Below are 23,613 nucleotides of genomic sequence, written 5' to 3'. Positions count from 1 at the left end.
GGCTTCAATTGAGTCAAATAAATGACACTGTAATGGAACTGTGTTGTTATTCATCAGAGGTTGTTTCAGACTTAGTTAGGACCATATTATTCGTATTGTCTCCTGTGATGTAAAACTTTAGAATTGGTAGGTTTGTTTTCTTTTTCACATGACTGAATCTGAGAGTAAAATGCATCTCAACCTCGAAGATTAGCTATTAATTTGAAGGTGACAAAAGAAATCGGATGTCTTAGATCAATGGAATGACAGTCATGTGCGACTGGGTGCTTTGTTCTATTTACAAAAAAACAGGGACCTGTCTGATCTTCACGACACCTGCTCCCTGAAATGTATCATGGTATGAACGATTATACCTCTGGTGACCTCTGAAAAAGAGTTGTTGAAGCTTATCAGATTAGAAAAGGTCCAGATTAAAGATTAAAAATCCAGTCAGATTTTATGCAAAGGGAGAAACCTCAAAACCATTATTATCCACCACAGAAGTGGTGGAAAGCAGTGAATAAGAATAGTACCGGGGGCTGCAAATAGAGAGCCACCGCTATCCAAAAATAACACTTCAACCAATTTTTCCAGTTTGCTAAAGATCACACAGACAACTCAGAAGACTGTTAAAAAAAATTTCTTTTGGACCAAAGTAATGCCTGTTGCATTCAAACGTGAAACATTGGGTCTGGACATAACCTTGTCTCATCTGTAAAACATGGTAGTAGTGTTTGAGCCTGTTTTCATGTCTCTTGTTCAGAACAACTTGTCATCGTTGGCGTAACGATTCATTTCCGAACAAAAGATTCTAATCCGAAACGCCAGAACATCTGTCTATGAACTGAAAATGAGCAGAAAGTGTGTAAAGCAGAAAGACATGAATAACGACAATCTATCATAGAATAACGAGTAAGGTTCTGGAATAGCTGAGAAAAAGTCAACATCCCAGAGCTGAGCAGTTCTGTACAGAGAAATGACTTTAAATGACCACTAAGTTGCTGAATCACATAATTACTCAGAGGTATATGATACTGGATCATTCACCTCAAATCAAGTACATACACTTAATATATATCTAAGTCATCACCGCGATTGATTTCTTCCACCAACCAAGGAGTTTTGTCGGTGAATTTATTGTCTAAACCCAACCAGGAAGTTGTAAGTGTTTTTGAAATGCTTTGTTGTCTTATAAACTGAACTGTACCAAAAAGTGAATACAGATATCATAAGCTGAACTTTAATAGAAAGAATAATTGAAAGTACTCCACATAACCAAGTCCTCTAACCCAGTCGTATTTAAGGGCATGAACGGACAATCTATATGGTTGTTTCGATTGGGGGGGGGTTGTTAATTACACACACAGCAGCAAAGCAGCACCATCCATTAAGAGTTGTCTTTCAGACCACCAATGAATCCTAGTCCAATGTTCACTCCTCTGTCTGCTCAGCTTGAGATCTTAATGAGAATCGGGGGGGAATATTTCAATGTGTGAGTTCTCATCAAGTTGTGATTTCAAAGTAGAAGCGTGTTTGCTAGAAGTCCCACAAACAGAGGAGACTGAAACACCAGGGATCCCATTGAGGGTGTTGTGTAGCTTTCCCTCTAATTATCAATCAGTGTGATAAGGTGACAAAACCCCACAGGGATGGGGAATGTGAACTCTGTTCAACTGGAACTCTGTTCAACTGGAACTCTCCCCTATTTACTTCTCTTTAAATGCTGTTTAAATCACACCAGCTAATCTGAAAGGCTTTACCAGCGTTGATATGTGTGTATACAGTCTGTGACAGAGAGAGGAGGTGAGGGGATAGAAAGAGAGAGGGGTAGAGTTAGTTTAAGGTCTCTCTCTACAGGGAGAAGGGATTATGTTTCCTCTGCTGTCATGTGTTCTGACATTCAGAATGTTATTAAACTTCAATAGGCTGAGCTCAGGGTTCACTGATTACTCTTACAGGGGCTGAATCCATTATTCAGGGCTTATTTCACACCGTGTGTTTACCAAAATCACAATCACATCTGCACACTTCACACACTGATGCATATTCACATGCACTCATGTATGCGTACATGCAGAGTTATACTGTACCTGCAATCAAATGAATGCATCGGTTTAAACTTTTCTATTACCTCAGCAAATGCTTTTCAGTCAACATTACTGAAAAGCCCTAAGTTGGTTTGTGTTACTGCTGGATATGCATTTGGTCTGCAGTGAAATGAGAGGGCTGAGATTTCGAGTTGCCAATGTTTCTACAGTAATGTGTCTTTCAAGTGAACTCTTGACATTGAGAACGAGAGGAGAAAGTGATTGCCCACTTGCAGTTCCCAGCAGCTACACTCCCACAAAGAGTGCTAGAATAAAAGAAAAGTCTCCGATTTCAAACAGCAGTTCTTATTTTTTTTTTCAAGATATGGAAACATCAATTGAAGTATTGCTTTGCAGTGAAGAGATTTAAGGAGGGAATTCTGGACTATTGAGTGAAATATTACATTGAAATGGTAGGTATTTTCTATTCCTTAGTTTTGACCCTATCCACCAAAATGATTGGCTGGGTTCGGAAGGGAGGCTCCCTAACTTTGATCACCGGGGAAAGTAGCCCTGCTCCACAGTCCCCTCATCTGTCATTCTGTCTGAGTCAATGTGGAGGACCATACATCTCTCCCTCACCCCCTCTTCAGCTATCCTGCACTCTCTGTCTCCAGCTCCTGTTTACTACCTCCATCCATCTTCCCCACAAGGCCGTCGTTCCCTTCGCCTGCTGAGATGGACAGCTGGGAAACAACGGATGAGAAGTGAGCTTCAGGGCACCTGCTTTCCTCAAACTTCGGGAGGGCTGCCCACAGCATCCTCTGGGTTCCCACAACAATGAGCAGTCGCATTTCTCCAACAGGGGCAGTTAATCTTGGGTGTCCGACTAACAGGCTCTGTCTGGGGATTGGCTGTCCGTCTCAGGCAGTCCCTGAGTGACCCTAAACACCACTGATTTGTGTGAGGACCAATAAAGCTGCAGCTGGATAATAACTCATCATAACCTCATAGGTTTTCATTTACAGAGCAATATAACTGCATTATCACTCATAAATCAACGGCTAATAGGATAGGTGAAGTTTCAAACCGTGAGCCTTGATGTGGGCACTGGCCACTGAAATGCTAAAGTAATATTTGACTCTTTTCTTGCTCAGGCCGACGTGTCTGTGTCTGTCTGCCTGTATATCGTGGTGAGAAAATTATTTTTTTTGTCGTTACTGCAACACAGTGGATCGTAAAAAAAAAAAAATTGAATTTGAAGCTTTGGTTTTTCTGACAATTTTTTTAGGAATGTTGAACGTGCACAACCTAACGAAAGAAGAGTTTATCAGTTCTGAGTTTACCTAAAAAGCAGGATAAGTTTAATTGCATTATTTCTAAAGGAAGATAGTTTCTTTTACATGCAAATAGTAATGAAAAATGTAATAATCAATCAACAATTTAGATTACGTATAAGTTTTTGAGCCACAGACATCACTAAAAAGTTTGTGAGTAGTGCTTTTCAAGGTACAACTTTGTCACCATTGACTTTTATCAAGTAACTAAGAGGTTATTTTATACTATTTCATTCCCACTAAAAGACAGGCAGTATTGGACAAATCAGTCTGCTGAAGTGAGTAAAAACAACAGCTGGAGTACACAGACGGGGCGCATTTCAGCTACATTTAATCCCACGACGTGACAGTGTTGCACATTCCTGAAAGATTGTGTTAAGGTGTGGATGGGTTTTTAATGGTGCTTTAGAACTCAAGTGCTGTGAAATGATCAAAGAGTAGAATCTTTTCTATGATTTCCAACTTGGTTCTCACACCTGTGGTTCCTCTCCTCAGCTTGACCAATGTAGTCTCTCCACCATTATAAGAGAAGATAATCAAATCACATACTTTTGGCTGTCTTGCTACAGTATTCCTAATGTGGTCTCTTTTATTGCACCTTCGTCATCATGGAAAAAGGGGAAACTTTTGATGACAGTCTATGAGCATGTCACAAAACATTATCTTGCGATTTGTGTCGTGGGATTTGATTTATTTTCTTTTTTTACGAACCTGCCAGAATAGAAATGTTTACCTGATTTAACAGGCAGAATTGTGGAGTTAAACACAAGTATAAAACAGGAAACTTGAGTTCATCTCCTGTTTGACTGTGTTCATATACTATATTTAAACTTAACTTTCATTTCCAGAGGGCGCTAACCTTGTTTTTCACTCACTGTTTGATTATGGTTAGGAACCTAAACCACCTGATCAGTTTTAGAAATTAAAAACCATCTGGTTAAAGGAGGCATATTATGCCCCTTTGTTAGAGGCTGACACAATTTCTAGAGGTCTTAATGAAATGTCTGTGATATTGAAATAGCAAAGAGAGTCACTGCAGCAGCTCCTATTTCTTTCATCACACCTCTATTCATGCAGATCATTTTCGGGCGTGGAAAGACCCACTGGACTACTCTGCCCTGAGAGCTCAGACAACAAATCAAATTGAAAAATAATTGCTTGGTAATCTAATTCTCAAATTCTTGCATTTTCCATGTGTGCAGCATGGATAGCTCAGCCACTGATGACCCTTTTAGGCACAGTGTCATCGCGAGTCATGTATTGAAGATGATAAACATGTTTAAGCACACAGTGCAGAATATAATGGCTGCTGGCCAGATAATCACACCAATTAGAACTCACGTCGTGATTTGTCTCTTCACTGTTGCTCCATTCCTCTGTGCTCTGAGGTTTTTTCTCAGCAAACAATGAGAACTGTTGCTTTTATAGCCAATATTTCACCAGTGTTTGATTTTGAAATTCAATGACAAATGGAAAACCAGAATTTCTCACCTTTCACTGAAAAAGGGAAAACCTTGTAAAAAGGATGGCTCTTTACCTTGCAAATCTTAACAGCTCAGTAAATGATATATATTCAGACACAAGTGTCCCTAAACAAAGTGACAGGGACATCCAAACACATGCTCTCTTGCTAATTTGCTATGGTTACTCTTTAAAAACAGGAAAGCATCATGGCTTGCCTCTCACAGTGTCTTGTGTATGTAGAAAATATTTTTCTAGCTGTGTTTGCCTCTTATTTTGTTCTGTTATTTTCCTCTTAGGAGAGTTGTACTTGCTAGTTTCCCTCCATTTTCATAACAAATTAGCAGACATTAGCTTCTTTTGAAGTGGGGTGATCAGGGCAGGGCTACATGGTGGTGTGGCGTTTAGCACTATCGCCTCACAAGAAGGTTCCTGGTTCGAATCCCAGCTTTGGCCTTTCTGTATGAAGTTTGCACGTTCTTCACATGTAAATGTAATACCTAATTGGTTACTCTAAATTGGAAAGTGAATTTTAAGGTGCTAATAACCCCACAAGAGGTTAAATACCTGTGACTCCTTGCCAGCCAGTAGGAAATGTGGTAGCCTCATGGATGGGAGGTGCAAAAAAAGGCCAAGATGCTGTCTTGATTATCTTAATGAATTTACTCTCTGAATTGTGCTTGGATGACATCTCTTCTTCGTTTTTTTTCCTAATTAAATTGAGGACCTATGATTAAGCACGACAACAAGCCCAGATACTGTCACACTTACACTCCCTTAAACCTGAAATTTCATATCAAATCACATCAGCATTTGTGTGGTTACCATAAGAAAAGAGACAGTTGTCTATATACTATGACATGTGTTGATCAGTGGAGCGCTAAGACTGTCCTGAGGTGATTTCTGTCTTGACAACGTCTCAGATGCTTTCCTCTGATTTCATACAGCCTTGAGTTTGAGTCACTCACACTGAAAGAAACGGCCTGAGGGCTGGATGAATGAGAGACGAGAAGTGCTACATGCTTTAACAGGGCTTTAGTCTCGCAGCATCTCTGGAAGCTGTGGAAGCCTGTGCACTTGCACCCATGCTCATGTCAGTGTGTATGTCTTTGCTCATGCAAATAAGCGGATTAAAAAAAGTCACTCGTTCATACGAGCAGCTATTTCCCCAAGCTACTGGTGGGAGTCAATGAGCACACATGAGAGGGCATGCAGGTGAATTACGAGTGATTTGAAAGACAAAAGAAAAAAAAGGAGGCAACATCCATGAAACTGAGTGTGAGCGACTCTGCTCCTAAATTAGAGACCAAGGCAGTTAATTCAAGCTGTTCCAAAGATGAACAGAGTTTTCCTCCCTGATGGCTGTGAGACTTTACTCCCCTCTTCAAACACAAGCTGACGGCCAGTATTGATTTCCTTTCTTCCTCGCTTTGGAAAAACATGGCTCACATGCCAGGAGGAGATGCTGCTACAAAGTTAGACTGCATCCCCCTCATCACTGCATAACTAAAATGCAAACGCAAAAAAGACAAAAGAGTTTGGGAATAGACCTGATTTGAAACAACAAAACACCCACAGCAAAAATCAATAGCAACCACTGCGCTGAGCAGCGTTTTAGCCTGGCACCTAGTCCCATCACACTATCTTGTATAAGGTAACAAGTATCATCTGGCATGTTGCCAGGTGACCAATCTCCCAGTGATTGTCCAATTGTAGCTCTGGTTTGTAGTGTGCCGGGGCTCTGTGATCCTTTTTGTTCCTTTGAGAGCATGTGGGGGTGTGCGACCACATCTGTTTCTCTTGAAAACTGGCTCTGCTGTCCCTATTAGAGAATCTGGGAATATGTCTGATAGCATGCATATGAATACAACAGGTCTAAAATGAGGGATAGTCAGTGTCAGAAATCTATACCTGGAGACAATTACCATCATTCACTTTCAAGACTCTGTGCCAGAACAAGATATTCTTCCTCCAGGCCCTCTGCCTTGCTATGTTCAGTATATCCACATATAATTGAGAGAATCTCTGTCATATTGCTGTTAAAGGTGTCATTTTCAATGTAGCCCTGAAGGAACTACAGTTTTCACGGTCATCATAACTCTAGAATGTTGTTTACTGGTCCTGAAACTTCCAGAGGAGGCGACACATCCAGATTTAATTTTAGATAAGAATGTATTATTTGGTCTAAATCTGTAAACATAATTTGATTCCCCAAAGATTAAGAACAGCTGAAGTAAGAACATCAGTGTGTCGTGACTCCCATGGTCAATAAAGCAACCTTTGAAGTTAAGAAGTCCATATTAAGTATTAATGGTCAAAAATCAAAATGCAAGCTCTTTTAAATGTTTGAAGATAAAAACACCTACCTCAGACTCAATATCTACTTCTGAGATACTGAACACGTTGAAAAAGACGTAATTACAAATTATTCCGAAAACTGGGCCCATCTTGATGCCTAAAGGCTGATTATCAGTTATTTAGCTTCCTCGGTCTGCACAAATTCCTCATCCGCATCCAACTTTCTAAAAGAGCTCACAGCCAAATGATCCACAATGCCACCTTCCTAAGGGGTAGGGGAGGGCCTCACTGGTCGAGTAATAGCACACCTGATGCTGAGTGTTTATTTTCGTTTTAAAGTTCTTTCACATGAAATCTAATGCATTTCTGATTACATTCTGAATAATCATGATTAACTACACTGACTCAAGCAATTAATGGGAATAAAAATGTTTAATTGCTAGACTGCGCTATTCAGTACATGCACATTGCTGCAGGCCATCTAATCACTCAGTCTGAAACACTCACTTTAGCTCTTGTCTCTTTAAACAAATGGTGAAGTAAACAAGTGGAGAGGAAAATCCTGGCCTGCTGGTACTTACTGGATGGTACGGAGAAGTCAGCTTTCCTCAGTCTTCCTCTCTATGGTCAAACAAAATTGTGCGTGTGTCCATAGTCTGGCCTTGATAGTGAATACATTGAAACAGAGCAGAGCAAGGTGCAGGGTTAGCTACTTAATTTGGACTTAGACTTAGACTCAACTTTATTGATACTTCCAGCAGCTTATACAAGAGTCAGCACACATTTGGTCATTTTTTCATCAACTGTTTCACTATGAAAGCAAATACTTTCGTAATTAGAAAACCACATATAAGTGTGACAGATTCAGAGAAGTTAAGATAATATATGCTTGACCATGTGCAGCTTTTCAAAGTAAGGTGTAACCACAATATATCAATGAGAGATCTGTTGCCAGGTTTCCTTGCTTGCAAAATCCCTCTAAAACTTAAAGAAAAACACTTAATACCTGCTCTGCTCTGTATCCCGTAGAATCCAGTAACAAATATCTGGTGATTTATGTGTGATGCTAAATGCCAGTTACCAGCCTTGATGTGGTAATAACTCCAAAAGGCATTTTATTGGCACTGTTAATGTCACACACCAGGCCTAAGGCCCTGTATGAAAATGTGATGCTGGACATCCCCCTAATGTGTGTTGTTCAAACAGCCATACTTCAAAGTCACAAACCCAAATGTAGAGAAAAGGGGTAAACAAAAATGCAAAAATCCTCTGGGGGTTGAGACACAGATCTCATAGAAGAGTAAGAAAGGGAATGGCAGGAAGAGAGGAAAAAAGAAGAAGCGAGATGTTAATTATACAGTAGACTCCAGGCTGTCAGAGTAAGGAGGAGTGCGGCCTCACTGGCAGCTGATGTCACTAATCATGGGGTGTGACACAGCCTGACATCCTGCTATCTCTAACACAACACAGAAGCTCACACACACAAACACACATATTGATAAGCACTGCAGTGAAACAATGACGCATTCTATATTTGTATCCTCATTGTAATAAGAAAAATTCAGACAACATTTCATGCAAAAGTACTGTTGCATGAAATGTTTCATCCAGGTAATGAAAGTTATTTATTTTTTTTCCCCATTGTGCACACGGGGAATTTGCATGTCTGAATATGGATGGGAAAATAGACAGAGAGATTACGTTTTTAATCACCAAGCATTGAGAAAGTCGTGTTCAGGCAGCACCAGTTTTACTCATATACGTATCTGTCAGTTTGGTTTGGAACCCTAATATTTCAGTGGACTGATGTGTTTATAATAAGAACGTTATAATGAACAGGGTGAGGATTTGTTGACTTTCCAGAGCTGTGGTTCTGACACACAAAAACCCAGAAGATTACATTTTTCTTTTTGCTTTTGACACAAAAGCACACAGCAGATTTCTTAGTTTTATATACATTCAGAAAATGACAGAGCAAACTATTTACAAAGGTGTTGCTCATGTCCCATTTCTGAGTCAGTGAAGCAAAGCCTGCAAGCTATTTCAGGTGGTCAACAAAAGTCTGCTGCACACTCATGTGGGATATTGTTTAACCTTCCAACCACTACCAAATCGGGAGGTCCTTGTACGTTTTTTTTTTGCTGTTGTTGGTGGTAAAAATGGCACATTTTGATGAAATAGCCACATCGCAACAGTGTTATGACGAGAATGGATGCTGCAAGGTTTGTGATTCATTTTTTTTTTTACTTTGTTTGCATTGAGGTGAGTGGAGGTTGATTAGGTGGAAGTAGGTAGATCGGTTCAAGCATATCTTTTGTGTTTTTTATTTTGGGTTTAAAGTTTAAAAGAACGAAGAAAAAAGATAACCAAACCTAGAGATTGATGCCTGTACTGTGCCTAAGTCTTCAGTGCTGTGTTGAGTCTTTTGCACCAACATCGCCTCGCCTCATGGCCCTTAAATGGCCTGTGTATGAAATCTTTCATTATACTGATGCTTTTGGCTAGTCTAATTTTGTGACTCTTAAAGTGCCCGGTTATGATCTCATGCTGTGCTAATTTCTGTCACAATGGGAAAGAACACTGGCTAACTTAGTTACAGTGAGCTAGCCCAAACAACACTGACGGTAACTGTCAATTATTTGTTCTTTGAGCTAACGGGGCTCCACACTTGTCAGCTAAAAGGTTACGTGATAGACTGTAAATGACTACTTTACATGTATACTGCAGTTAACACTGTATTCCTTAGTCTCAAAATGAAAACAGCTGATGAAAGCATCCTCACAGTCTCTTCATAACACTGTAGTCATAGCTTCAGCTGTATAACTGCTGCTGGCACTAAGGGACTAATCTTTTTCATTGTTGGAAATGGTTTACATATCGATGAGAGCACAATAAAGTTAGCGTTTATATGAAGCCAAAAACGAAGGGAAGTTTAGCAGAGGAAGATGATGCATGTAACCTCTCCACTTTTGAAAACTGATGATTATACACTAATGCTAAATCATTTAGTGTGAAGTGCATGTATAGTGCTACTCCATCAGATGTGGTTTGTCCATAATAATCCAGCATGTGGCCCAGCAGGTTAACATAAACTGGTAATATTGGTTCATTATGCAGCTGCACATGTAACAGAAGCCATTTTCTTTCTAGTCTTTCACAAAAAAAACAGACTGCCTCAGATGACTTTATTTGGATCACTGCACTCATTTCAGACTCATTTCAGACCCAAGCAACGCTCCATTCTTCTCTACTTACGACAATATATAAAATCACACTCAGATTTTCCTGAGGCACGGTGTTAAGAAATGTGGCCCCTACTGAAATAATACAGATCAAAATATTAATAGTTTATTCCTTTATTCAGTTACAAAAGCATAATGCCTTCCTTCCAGGACACTTTGGTTAGAAAAAAAAGAAGTTATTTCTCAAAAATCAGACTCTTGATAGTTGTGTTCTCTAATATATATCCTTTTTAAAACAGTGTACCCATTTGTTGATCATTGTTTTAGTTAAAGTCGGTCACACCCTTTGCAAAGTTAAAGTTAAAAAAAACCAATAGCATCTCTTGCGATTCGAGTAGTAAAATACAGTGAAAAAAGTAAAACAAAGAAATATTCACACTGAGTTAAACTCCAAGCACTTGAAAGGAAAAAATCTTGAAACATTTCTTAAATCAGCAAAACAAACAAAAAAAAGGAAACCAACGTAAAACAGACTTTAAAATACATTAGCCTCTACAGATTATTCAGCATCAGTGTGTGTGTGTATTACTTCTTATACTCCTCAAACTGCCACTTTCTTAGAATTTCAACACTCCTTTATCGTACAGAGTTTTTCCTTCTTCTGATTGTTTGCCTGTTTTTTTTTTGTTTTTTTTAATTCAGAAACCTTGTTATGGTATATAAAACATGTTTGCCAACATCAAGCCTCCTCTGAAGAGTGCTGTGCGCTAATTAATACATTATCAGCAAAAGAAGACACGTATGAAGGAGCAAAGCAACGAATATTCACAGTTGGTAACTAACTGTGGTACACCGACGCATGATTTAAAAGAGAACAAATGTTTTCACTGGGGAAGAGAAAAATGCTTTTATATACATAACAGATGGAGATATGTATTGATTTCAATAAACTCTGACTGCCCAGTTATTTTGTTCGAATGATGATGTAGCAAAGTCATACTTGGATTTGGCACCGTCTTTTTTTTTTTTTTTTTAAAGCAGTAACTCAGAGAAGAAAAAAGTAACACAATCAGTTGTGGAAGCGGGAGATGAGTGCTGCCTTTGTACAGGCGCTTGGCCTTTGCTGTAAAATGAGAGGTCAACTTGACAGTATGGTACATAATCAAAGGCTGACCTCTGGCATCCAACAGCCGTGCAAATCCCATTTCAAGCAACAACCTTCCAGCCACCTTACGGTAAAATCACATGTTCGGACACAGACTCACAGATATTAAGCCTGCGTAATGATGATGATGCTCAATGCATTTCAGGACAACTGAATAATTTTGTACACCTTCTTTAATGCCCTCTCACTGTCCAGGCATCTAAAATGACTGCTCTCATCCCTGGAAGATTTGTGTAGGTTGAGAAGAACTGAAAGATGCTGAGGACAAAGACGCTGGTACCGCTTAAATAGCTTCTGGCTATGAGCCATTGTTAAAAAAAGCTATGGACCACCCTCCAGCTTTTTTGAGCACTGGGGTTAAGATATTCTATATTTTTCTTACCGTCAACAAATTTCATAAAACAGACCAAAATCGTCTCAACTAGGCAATTTCTGGAGAAGCTGCAGTGAGATTGCCATCACTGCCTGTCCCCTCTCTCTTGCTAACTGCTAAAAAGTGTAACTAAGTTTGTGTAAACAGAGCAGAGATGAGAGAAGCTATTGATCACCATGTGTTCATGGGCTGTGAGATCTAATTGGAAGTCTCAGTGGTGAGGTTAAGTGCGGCACTCAGTTTCTCTCAGACTGCTGCCAGGTAAAGAACAACAACAACAAAAACCTCACTGACACCTTGCAATTTTGAGCAATTCAAGGCTTTCCTGCATACAAAAAAGGTGAACGTGTTGGCAAATTAAAAACTGAGTCAACTTCGGCTTTGCTCTTAAAATCCTGGAGTCTGTGGGGAAGTTGGTTGTTTTTTGTTGTCTTCTGACTTCTATCACAAAAAGTCCTATTAGATTAGAGAGTTACAATATTGAAGAGACAAATTTTCCACATTTAGACGGAAAAAATGTGCTATTTGTTGAAATAATAGAGAATTTCTGTTATGCTTTGAGCATTCCATCTATTCATTACTATGTGTATTTTATCTGATAATGAGAAAAGTCATGGCAGTCGTCCCTCCCACATAGTGAAATGTTATTATCAAATGTCCATCAGCTGTGAGTTCTGAATGACAGTTGAGGTTGCCATGGTGAGGTTAAGTGCAACACTGTATCACTATGAAAAACCTAAACTTTTACTAATACAGCTTGACTTGTGAATCATTAAAACGTGACTCTTTTCCTTAATTGAATTTAATTGAATTTACTTTCAGTGCGATTTGCATTTTTGCACCCCATGCTCAATTAACTGATTAAGGGACGGTGTCCACATAGTGCTTTTGTCTGGGAGAAAAAGGCTCTGGCTGGACACTTGGAAGCGCTTGCTGACAAGAGCTCTCGTGACACAGCAGCAATTTCAACACCTCTAACTGTTGCCGCACTAGCCCACCCCTTTGTCTTGTATTATTCTAAGCCTTTTTTCCGGAAAACGTTTTGTTGAAACATTGTTTATTTCACCATGAGTGGAAAACAGAGGACACTTGCCCTCAATCAGACAGCTGAATGAACTCGAGTCAACTCAGCTTGAACGCTGTGGTGCAGGGAGAGGTGCGACGCAATCTGTAGGAGACATCAGTGTAATGAAAATCACTGTCTTGTGTAACAGCTATTGTTAGGAAGAGCCTGATGCTCGTCCTAGTTGAGGTTTATTAAAGAACAGTTTTAAATGGAACTTCTTCCAAATGTTTTGCGAGAGCACAATATTCAGAGAGATGATTAGCTCTGCAGAGTGTCTCTGTGCTCTGCTGTCGCCTGTGAGACAGACTGCAGCTTATTTTCATTCGAACAGACTGTTTCAGCTTTGTCACCATCACATCACTGTTAGGCTACTTTGATCATCAACACTTGGCGTCTGACTGCTCTGTTCCCACAAATGGGCTTTTGACATTCGCCACAGCATATATGGAATAGACAGACATGGCTAGAACAAGTTTATCGTCCATCTTACCATGACGAAACCAGCATCTTGCTGAAAAGTTCAGCTAAAAAAGGGACGTTGGGTGCAGTGCTTCCTCTCAAGGCTGCTGCGTAGGCTGCCGAATTTTGTTGCTGTCTCATCCTGCACTCGTCATTTCAATGAAAGTTTTTCTTAAATTTTAGCATGGGGGACCCATGAACCAGCTGAAATTTAAAGGGTCTTAATTAATTTCAAATCATGTCAGTGCTTCACTGGTAGAATCTTTACACATGCCTTCACATGTCGTGGTACATCAGGCACTTCTCCTTGCTATAGTAATACTGCATTTTAGTTCATATAAAAAGTAATAATTGGAGAGATTACTAGGTTTATGGTTTGGATGCAGCTTGACTGTTGAGGAGTTAAATGGGTGGGAAATGGGAATGGTCCTGTGTGTCCTGAACGCCTGAAAGCCTCCTGGTGAGTTGTGATTTTGCACTTTAGCTAGTCTTAAGTCACTTATTGTTGAGGAAAAAAATTTCCTGTCATACCGTCAGAACATGAGATCGAAAAAATAAGGTCCATGAAAACACGACATACTCATTAGGAAATGTGCAACACTCAGAAGTAAGCCCCCCCCCCCTCCCAAAAGGATCTAAATGGAAACAAGTCATCACATTTCAGTTGAAACACAGGTTTTCAGAAATCTATAACCACAGTTTTTCCCCCACTGACAGCTAACAATAAGAAAGAGTGTAAGAAGGAGCAAAATATACTGAAATTATACCATACAATAAGCAAAAGATGAACCCACTCATTATTGAAACTTTTTGTTTTACGCTGCTTATCCCACACACAGAGGAGTAAAACTTACCCTGCTAACTGAATAAAACATCCCCAACAGTCATTTAGTGTTAAAAGAGATAGATTTTTCCTTTAAGGCCTACATGAAATCCCAGACTGCCTGCCCTTATTAATATCTGCTCTTCTCTCTCCCATACCCGCCATTCTGATTTCTGTTTCCTTGATGTGAACTGAAAGAGAGACCACCACCACTGCACAATGCAGTGATCACCTCAACCTTGACCTCCAATAAAAACAGATATTAGTCACAGAAAATCTCTCAATCGCATCAAATGCATCTGTACCGCCAGCTAGTAACACTGTGATGAGGCCAACTTTCTTTTTATAGGCCACTGACAATCTGCAGGGGATATGCCACCATTAATAAACTGCATGTGCTGCCAATTTCATTATAACTGAATACAGCTGAAAATACATCACAGCAGGAAGTGAATTATGCAGCAGCAATAATACAAGGAAGATTTTCTGTATATTAAATTCAAATTAGTCAATCTTTTGCTTTTGGCAAAAATCGGCTGCAAATAGACTCCCAATTATAATGAATGGATGTGTTATGAAAATCACCATAGCAGTATACAGTATAAGGTCACTCAGTACTATACAAAGCCACAAAATATGTTTTGCCCAATTTCATTTCCCATGTAGTTCAAGGTGTGCTTTTCTGAATGAGCCCGCCAACTATTTCTGTCAGTAAAACATTGTATCTGCCAAATAATGAACCTGTAGCTACAAGTGTATGGTGTATTTGTGTGCATTTGTGGGAATGGTCGTATGGCACCAAGACAAGGCATGAAGTGTTAAATGAGGTGTAGCAGCAAAGCATGCTTGTCGTAGCCCAAGTCAACCGCTGACTCACACAGAGGTAATCCTCAGTCGAACATAAATCAAACCACTTCTGACAAAGCTCTGCGCTATTACAACAACGTAAACCATATACTATATCATAAAAACTGGCTATGCTTCACAGAGCACTTTGTCCTTCCAAAATGGAGTGTAAATGTGACGGTGAAGGAGATAAAGAATGTCCCAAAAACAATATCAAATCATCAAAGCAGTCACAAGTGTTTGTCCTCCTCTGCAACATCTATCCAAAGACGAGTTCTATTGGCCATCAGAAAGCATCTAGGTAGTACAAGGTCAGCGGTGGAGGTGAGGATATTGCACACGCAGACTAACGTCAACAGCTCCATCGAAATGGCACAGCGCAGGCGTCACACTGAAGAATAAAGTTATTTTTTCCCACATTAATGAACACCGTAAAAAAATTCAAAAACGCGCCCCGTTGACGGCTTCGTTATTGCAGCGCACTTCCCTTCTTTTTTTTCTTTTTTCTTTTTTTTTTCCTGTACCTCTTTTTCAAACATCCACTTAGTTAAAAATGCTGTAAGTCTTTGTTCGTGGTTCGTTAGGAGCGGTTTGAGAGTGCATTTTGGCAGTAAGTTCAAGTCTTGTTCAAGTCGGGCGTATTGACAGCCAGGAGAGTAGATCGGCCAAACCAGACAGCCATGAATTTTGAGGTTAACAGAGTCTTGTGCTCCTCTTCTGCCCCACCCTGCCGAACCCTCGCCGCCAGCACAGTAACACGATGATCACATGCCAGAGGCACCCAGTCCCATGCTAGCGGTGTGGCTCATACAGGGCAGTGTCTGAACGGTCTTGGGGAAGTCGTGGGTGAGGATTCGTCCGTTCTCTCCGCCGCTCCCGTTGCCACTCATCCTGGTCAAGGTGGAGCAGCGCATGGCGTCATTGATGGATTGCTGCCATAAATAAAACATTTAGAGTTAGCCCGCAGACCAGATTTAAATCACTTAACACATGTGTTATATCTTAATCAAACAGAGAAAGCTAATGCAACAGTTAAAGCCTGCAGCACATAGAATTAAGTAAGTTAGAAGCTCTGTCATGGAAGTAAATATGTTATGCAATGTGTCTGGGTTTTACTACACAAATATATGATCATAAGAGGCTGTTTATGTTACAATCTGAGTGTGGTGCTTGCATACTAAGAAATCCAGCAGCAGAGTGAGGTGTTCAGAGTCTAAAGTGTTCCTTTTCTCCCTATTTCTCAGAGTCTCAGGGATAGTCGTGGGTGGTAAATTGTGGTGCTGGTCATTGTGCATCAAATGTCCTAATTTGTAAAAGGAGGTGCAGAGCAAAGTGTGGGCAGTAAGAATGGAGCTGAGGCTTCACTCATTGGTTTAATAGCTTCATTCTCCCCTCAAGCATTATAAAAGCCACAAGGCTCGAAAGCTGACCTAACGATGTGTGATGCTCGCGTGCGTGTAGAACCGCGCCCGCAACCCCTTTTTTCTTAGCTGATTAAATTGGGCAAAGCAAGTGCGATCTCAAGCAAGCGCTAAGTGCTGCATGGGGATTGGAGAATTATAGCGGCCTCTTAATGAAACAGTGTTTTTGTTTCCCTCAAGTCAAACAGCATAAATGCACCGCTGGACTAATAGGCTCCTCGCCATTCTCACCAGCATACTGATCAGGTGTCTCTTCGTGGGCTGATTAAAATATTAAGAGATTCATGGAGAATATCCCTTCCTATCTTGGCCCTGCCTTGTATTTGTCAGTTAGCATGAAGAGTATATGAGTGTGCCCTGAGGGGCTTTGATGTTGAAAGAATAAATCAAAGACTGTTGGAAATTGTTTTTATAGAGAAGATGTCTCACAACTATAATGATGGAGGAGAAACCTCCCATTTTCCAGGGAAGAATAAAGCAACTGGTCCTTTACTTTCACATTTTTGAACAAACAACAGTTCGAGTTATACCGTTTTAGGTAAAAGCAGTGATGAAAGACATGCGAACCGTACGAGGACTGCCTTATGGTATACATATAAACGATGTTCACCACAATGGGCCCTGCGTTTGCGAGACAGTCAGCAAAAAGAGAGGAAGGAGCAGGGGAGAGATCTGCTCAGAGCGACAGAAGTAGATAGATGCACCACTGTGATTCAAATTGCCTTTATACCTGTGACGCAAAGGGAAATTTCTTGAAAAAGGTGCACACGCTTTTTGTAATTTGGTAAGTACATCGATTTAACTAGTGGCCTTCAGGGAACATTTTGAAAGCTGGAAGGTTAAAAAAAAAAAGAGTAAGTAACCACACGATGCGAAAGGAAATAGGACTCAGGGAATTGCACACTGTGATACTGAAATTTAGCACAACTTAACAAGGATGATTCCAGAATTTGCTTGTGTTAACCCATGGTGTTGGCCATTGTACGGTGAGATGTTATATGGGGTCATTCCATGATAACCAGGCATTACAGCTCATGTTTTTGAGTTATTTTGATATCTGTCTTTGTGTGGGAAGATGAATCTATTTGACTGAGCGAGCAAAAATATCTGAGTCATGGGGGGGATTATTTATTGATGAAGTTTTAGCCTTTTACAGTAGATGGGTCAGATTTAAATTCTCAGCATAAATTGCTCAACAGGTTTCGTCGTTCCAAAAAGATACTTAGAAAAGCAGCAAACATAATTTTGCATACAGAGACAACTATGTATCTCTTCTATTAGGCTCTGCTCTGCTTGGGCCATTTACTTCAGAATACTATTTACAGTGAGTCAAAACACACTCCTAATTGAAGAAGAGTGTATAAAATACATTAGGATAATACTTGTGTATATATATATATATATGTATATATATCCACCATGACAAAGTCCAATTTAGCCTATTGAGGTGACAATGGGCACAATTTAAAGATCCCACAAAAGAAAATCTAAAAAATCCAGAGCGCTGCTGCTAGAGTTTTAACCAGGACTAAGATCACACCAGTTTTAAAATCTTTACACTGGCTTCCAGTCAGTCACAGAACAGATTTTAAAAGCCTACTGATGGTTTACAAATCCCAGAACGGTTTAGGCCCAGAATACTTCTGTGATATGTTCAGAGAATATAAACCCAGCAGAGCTCTTAGATCCAAGGACTCAGGTCAGCTGGTCCAGTCCAGAATCCAGACTAAACATGGAGAAGCAGCATTTATCTGTTATGCTGCAAACAAGTGGAACAAACTGCCAGTGGAGATTAAGCTGTCACCAAATGTAGACATTTTTAAATCCAGGTTAAAAACATTTCTTTTCTCATGCGTCTATGCATGAAATCTGCACGATATCTTTTAACTTATCTAGACTGTTGCTTGTTTTTAATCATTTTAATTCATTTTATTTGTTTCTCTTTCTGTTCTTTTATATATTTTTAATGCTTCTTCCACTCCCCGTTGTAATACTTTTATTTTATGTAAAGCCCTTTGAATTGCTTTGTACATGAAAAGTGCTATATAAATATATTTGACTTGACTTGACAATGAAGAACACAATCTGATCAGTTGTTTAAATACATAGATCAGGAATTATCTCACTGAATATGCATTAGAATGCCCATTGTCATATAGATTTACCTTTCACCGCCACAACAACAAAATTCAACTGACATGGAATTGCCCATACACCATCTCACTGAAATCGAAGTGACTGCATTATAATCTTCTTTTAGAGCATGAACAGAACAGGCATAAGGGCAATTTCGGATCAGTGACAAAGACTGAGCGGGGGAGCGGCAGATGTAGAGAGAGGTACAGGAGAGCAGTGGCACTGCGGTGGAAGCCGTGAGAGGCCCTACTGTGATCACGGTTAGATGGGCGGGAGGGGGTGGAGGCAGATGTCATCATCATCATCATCATCATGGTTTGATCGCAGCGTTTTCCTACCCCGTGGCTGTGCTCTGCCCTTATATCTTAACAGTGTTGTTGGTGTACAGGCCGTAGCTCTGCAGCTCTGTGTAGGGGGCGCTAGCACCACTGTCTAAGGCTGAGCAGTGAAAGGCCTGAGCGGCTGTGGCGGCAGCAGCTCGCGCGGTGGACACCTTCATTCGGCGCGACTCGGTCCGGGACTTGTAGCAGAACTCCACTAGTGCCACCAGCATGGCCAGGCCCAGGCCTCCGATTAGGATGTAGAAGACTCCCGCCACGTTGCTAAGGCTCAGAGCACTCGTCTTGTCCTGGTGGGAGGAGGAGGGGGAGTGGGAAGAGGGGTCAGAGCCAAGTTGAGAGGAGTGATAGCAAAACAGACAAATGACATCACACACATTTACCTCCAGACATCCAGTTTCACAAACAAGAATCAACTGAATGGTTTCCAAAGTAATACATGTATAGAAAAATGACCAACTCAAACACACAAACACACACACACACTATACTTTAATTAGGGAACACATAAAGTACAACTGATACAAATAGAGTACAAGAGGACCAAACACACATAACTACAAACACCAACAACACATCACCACTAAAATTAAAGCATATGCTACAGGCCTGTCTCACAAAGTAGGATATATGTTATATTTGCGAGCTGGACAAATCTGGATTAATTTGGTTTCTCTGATCTCACAAATATAGCTACAATTGAACTCGGTGACTAATAGCGCAGATGAAACATGGAGTTTTTGTCCAGGCTTGCAGCTGAAAAGCCATTAGGAAACACTTAGTCAACATCCCAACACAGCAGGAAGCAGAAAATATCAGGAAGGCAAAAGGAATGCTCTCTCAGAGTTTGGCACATTCTACCATTTGTACAAATAAAAAATTTAGAAACTATCATAAATCATCTGTGGTGCTGCTAGTGTTCTCACAAAACAGTAAATACAGCAGGCAGCTGCAACAGCCATTAATAAGATCTCCTGCTGCATGTTAATTGCAATGAAGAGCTTTCAGTGGCTGTTGACATCTATACTGGTTGACTCATTCCATCATTGCAGGAGCAGAAAGCTCAAGGCAACCTGATAACAACACAGTAATAAATATGATGCATTGTGTCTGAGCCCAATGTTGAGTGGATTCTAATTAAAAAGAAAGGAGGGATGTCTGCATACCATAAATCAGCTAGCAGTGATTTATTCAAGTTACAGTTTGGTAATCTTTCTCTTTCTTTAAAAAGCTTTATTTTGTAAATGGTTCTTGTGAACCGCCATTCTATAGGAACAGAAGCATCAACAATAAAATATTTTATGTTTTGTCTTGTCCTTTAATTGCATTTACAATGTATTTTTCCAGAGTAAAAGAACTATACAAGCCAACTGAGTTCCTAAACCTGCTCCAGGACACACGTCATACTAACACGTGATAATGCCGAACCTAATAAAAGTTTTATAGCTTTTTACAAACCCCATTTCCGGAACAGTTGGAGACATTTCTAAAACGGAATGAAAAATCTACTCAATCGAACTTTCAGAGGTTTCACTGACCAACTTCATTGTATGTAAAAATGATTCACAAATTTAAAATGTGATGCCAGCAACACATTTAAAAAAAAAGAAAAAAGATTGGGGGAGAGACAAAAGTTTATAGAAACTAAAGGTGACGTCGTTCTGGAAGATTCTACAATCTGCAGATTAATTTGTGACAGATGAGGGTGTCAGGATTTGGTATAAAAGTGTGCATAATATTGTGAAAATCTCGTAGAGGACAAGGACAGAGACCGCCGTTTGATGTATGTGACGAGAAAACTGTCAAGCTACGATAATCAAAATAGCAACACTGACTCTTGAGTACCATTGAAAACCACTTCCACTTAACACAACATCCAGAGATGCAATGTGAAACTGTATAATACAAGGAGGAAGGCATATGTCAGCTCTGTACAGAAACGAGTTCTCTGGGCATAAACTTATCTCAGATGGACAGAAAGACCTTGTGCAAGTGTTCTGTGATCGGATGAGTTAATACTTCATTTTACATTTGGGGAAAACAGACATCAGGGTCTATGAGCTAAAGATGAGAAATACTTTCCAGGCTATTAACAGCAAAATGCGTCTGTGTTGATATGGAGGGTGCATCAGTGTCCATGACATGGGTAACTTGCATATGTGAAGGTACCATTTATGCAGAGGCGTACATTTCTGAGAGACTTGCTACCATCAAGGTAATGTCTTTTCCCAGGAGGTAAGTTTTTATTTCAGCAGGATAATGACAAACCTCATTCTGTACTGACTTAACAGCATGTCTTCATAGACACCAAGTGTGTTTGCTTGACTGACCTGCCTGCAGTCTAGCTCTGTCTGCTATTATAAATGTATGGCACATCACGAAGAGGGGAATCAGAAGATGACAGCCACGGACTGTTAGACAGCAGCAATCTAAGATGGGACTTAAATCCTCTTGCAGAACTGAAATCAGTTCCCAAAAAATAAAAAAAGTCTAATTTGAAGTAGGGCTGATGTAACACAATGGTAAACATGCATCAGTCCTAACTTTCTTTAGTGTGTTGCTGGCATCAAATTCTAGATTTGTTTGTACTTTGTCAATCCAATGAAGACACAAATGATTTCCTTTGTACATATTTTCATTTTCTGTTGCATTTTAGAAAATGTCCCAACTTTTCATATAATGCAGTACATGTATTGAGAGCTTAGTGTTTGTCTTTGCGTTAATATAAAGCCCTATTTACCAAAGGGATCAGTGGTTTTACTTGTGTTTTAATTTGCAATGGGCCTTCTCTTTGGTCAAACTCAGATCTGTGGTTATGGTATTAAGTTTCTGCATTTTTGGGACAGGTTATCAATGTCGCAACATGTGTGAAAGCTTCTCCTTTCCATTCAAAACAGAATTAAAAGCACATGAATGAGGAAAACAGCAGCTACTAAAATGTTTTATCATGTCTCACAGCAAATAACTGTTCAGAGTAGGGAGTTGGAGCTGCTTAAGAGGGTTGGGAGTTTTTATTTTTGGTTAACAGATGAGGCCAAAGCTAGAAGCTTGGCTAGAGTCAGGAATAAACAGCTAGATGCTTAAAAAAAAGTATCTACAATATCTACCTGTAATTCTAAACAGCTGATACTGGATTGTTCTGAGCTGTGACTTGATTATAGCCTCATTTTAGTGAGGTTTAGGGGTGCTGCAAGGAGGTTTCCCATTTGCAATGTTTATACTGAGCTAAGCTAACTGCCCACCATTTATCATCTCTGGTGGGGCCTCTGAAATGGTGTTTTAATAAGGTTGAGTTTTCCACAGGCAATTCTGCAGTGTTTAGACTGTATGAATCCATTTTCTATTTAAAACAATAACTGGCTTTTCTTTGATTATTTAGACTAACCGACCATCAAAGCGCTCCATAGGTTTAAATTTTCTTGAATGGCTTCCTGTCTTAATGTGGTTTATAGAGATTTTTTGTTTAAAGGGTAACGTGTTCAGTGCATCACAAATGACGGCATCCCAGTTAATACCATAGTTAACTTTGGCATACAGAAGCTTAGTGCTAACCAAGTTATAATTACTCCTGTAAGTGATAGTTACCTAACATAAGTTATAAGCTGTTTGTAGTTGTTTGTCTTGTCTGGTCCTTTGTGTACAGCATCCTTGGGTCTTGTGAAAGGCACGATATAAATCTAAACTATCATCATTATTATTTTTATCATTGATATAGTGATCCTCCCATAACAAATATGCTCACTTATAATCGTCTAAAAACCAAAGCTTACGAAGGTCATATGCACAACTTGTTGCTTCAAAACAGTAGCCCACAAACTAATGGGTGACTGTGTCCATCTTCTATATACAGTTAATTGGTGTAACCTGGGAGCAGTTCAGGAAAAATGACTGAGCTCAAGCAGCAAGCTGCATAATTTAAGGCAAGATTTACATATGACGGTTTGAAAAAGTTTTGCTTAATGTGTACATCCAATAGAAGAAAAATATGCATTTAACCTAATAACATTTCTAAAATAAATCAACAAAGCCCCCCTCCCCCCCAATAAACAATAAAAAAAATTCTACTGAACTATGTGTGAATGTTGAAATTTATGCTGGGTTATTCTACAGAATATATTCTTGTATGTAACTACTTCCTATAAGCTTTTTTTTACATGTGGCTACTTATTTTCAGATTGTCTGCAATACGTTCTTTGGAGACGATGCCCTTCATAGCAAATGGTTTGACACCTCTAAACTGTCCATCAGTATAAGGCAACAAATTCTTGACAGTAGCATCGTGGTTGGTGTTGTAAATTCACAGGATTTGCATACACACTACAGTGAGGGAATTAGGCTAGGCTTATTTCAAAGGCCAGAATGCAAAGACTACAGCTCAGCGCATTGAACGAGTTCATCATCTGTCCCTCTCATATTCCTCTTATTCTCTCTCTTAGGATGAGGCTGTGTTCCAATAAACTGTTTTCAGACTTAGCTGTTCTTAATCTACATTACAAATGCAAGGTTATCACAACACTATCTTTGTGTATGCTTGTGTGAGTTTGATGGGTTGGAACACTTATTCAGCCTAGATGGTAAGTGTAGTTCATATAAATGTATAAATATTTCACAATGCTCAGTAATCCACCACAAAATATCTATTTACACACTGGGAAAGAACAGTAAATCTCTGACAACACAAGCTCATCAGTGGGAAGAAAAA

The 23,613-nt window shown here is 39.7% G+C and overlaps 1 protein-coding gene across 1 annotated transcript in view; it reads right to left on the bottom strand.

Annotated features, from left to right (window-relative positions):
• Positions 1-10,442: 10,442 nt before the first annotated feature.
• Positions 10,443-23,613, bottom strand: part of gria1a (glutamate receptor, ionotropic, AMPA 1a) — a 76,715-nt gene continuing 63,544 nt past the window's right edge. Inside the window, 5 exon segments of the mRNA XM_072396056.1 lie at positions 10,443-15,785; positions 15,787-15,854; positions 15,857-15,893; positions 15,895-15,948; positions 19,067-19,201. Of these exon segments, the coding sequence (XP_072252157.1) occupies positions 15,633-15,785; positions 15,787-15,854; positions 15,857-15,893; positions 15,895-15,948; positions 19,067-19,201 (447 nt within the window). The 3' untranslated portion in view covers positions 10,443-15,632.

Source organism: Leuresthes tenuis, unplaced genomic scaffold (genome assembly GCF_036924035.1).
Source record: "Leuresthes tenuis unplaced genomic scaffold, fLeuTen1.0.hap1 SCAF_11, whole genome shotgun sequence".
Lineage (NCBI taxonomy): Eukaryota > Metazoa > Chordata > Actinopteri > Atheriniformes > Atherinopsidae > Leuresthes > Leuresthes tenuis.
The sequence above is the reverse complement of the archived record's forward strand: the minus strand, read 5'-3'. Positions and strand labels throughout refer to the sequence as shown.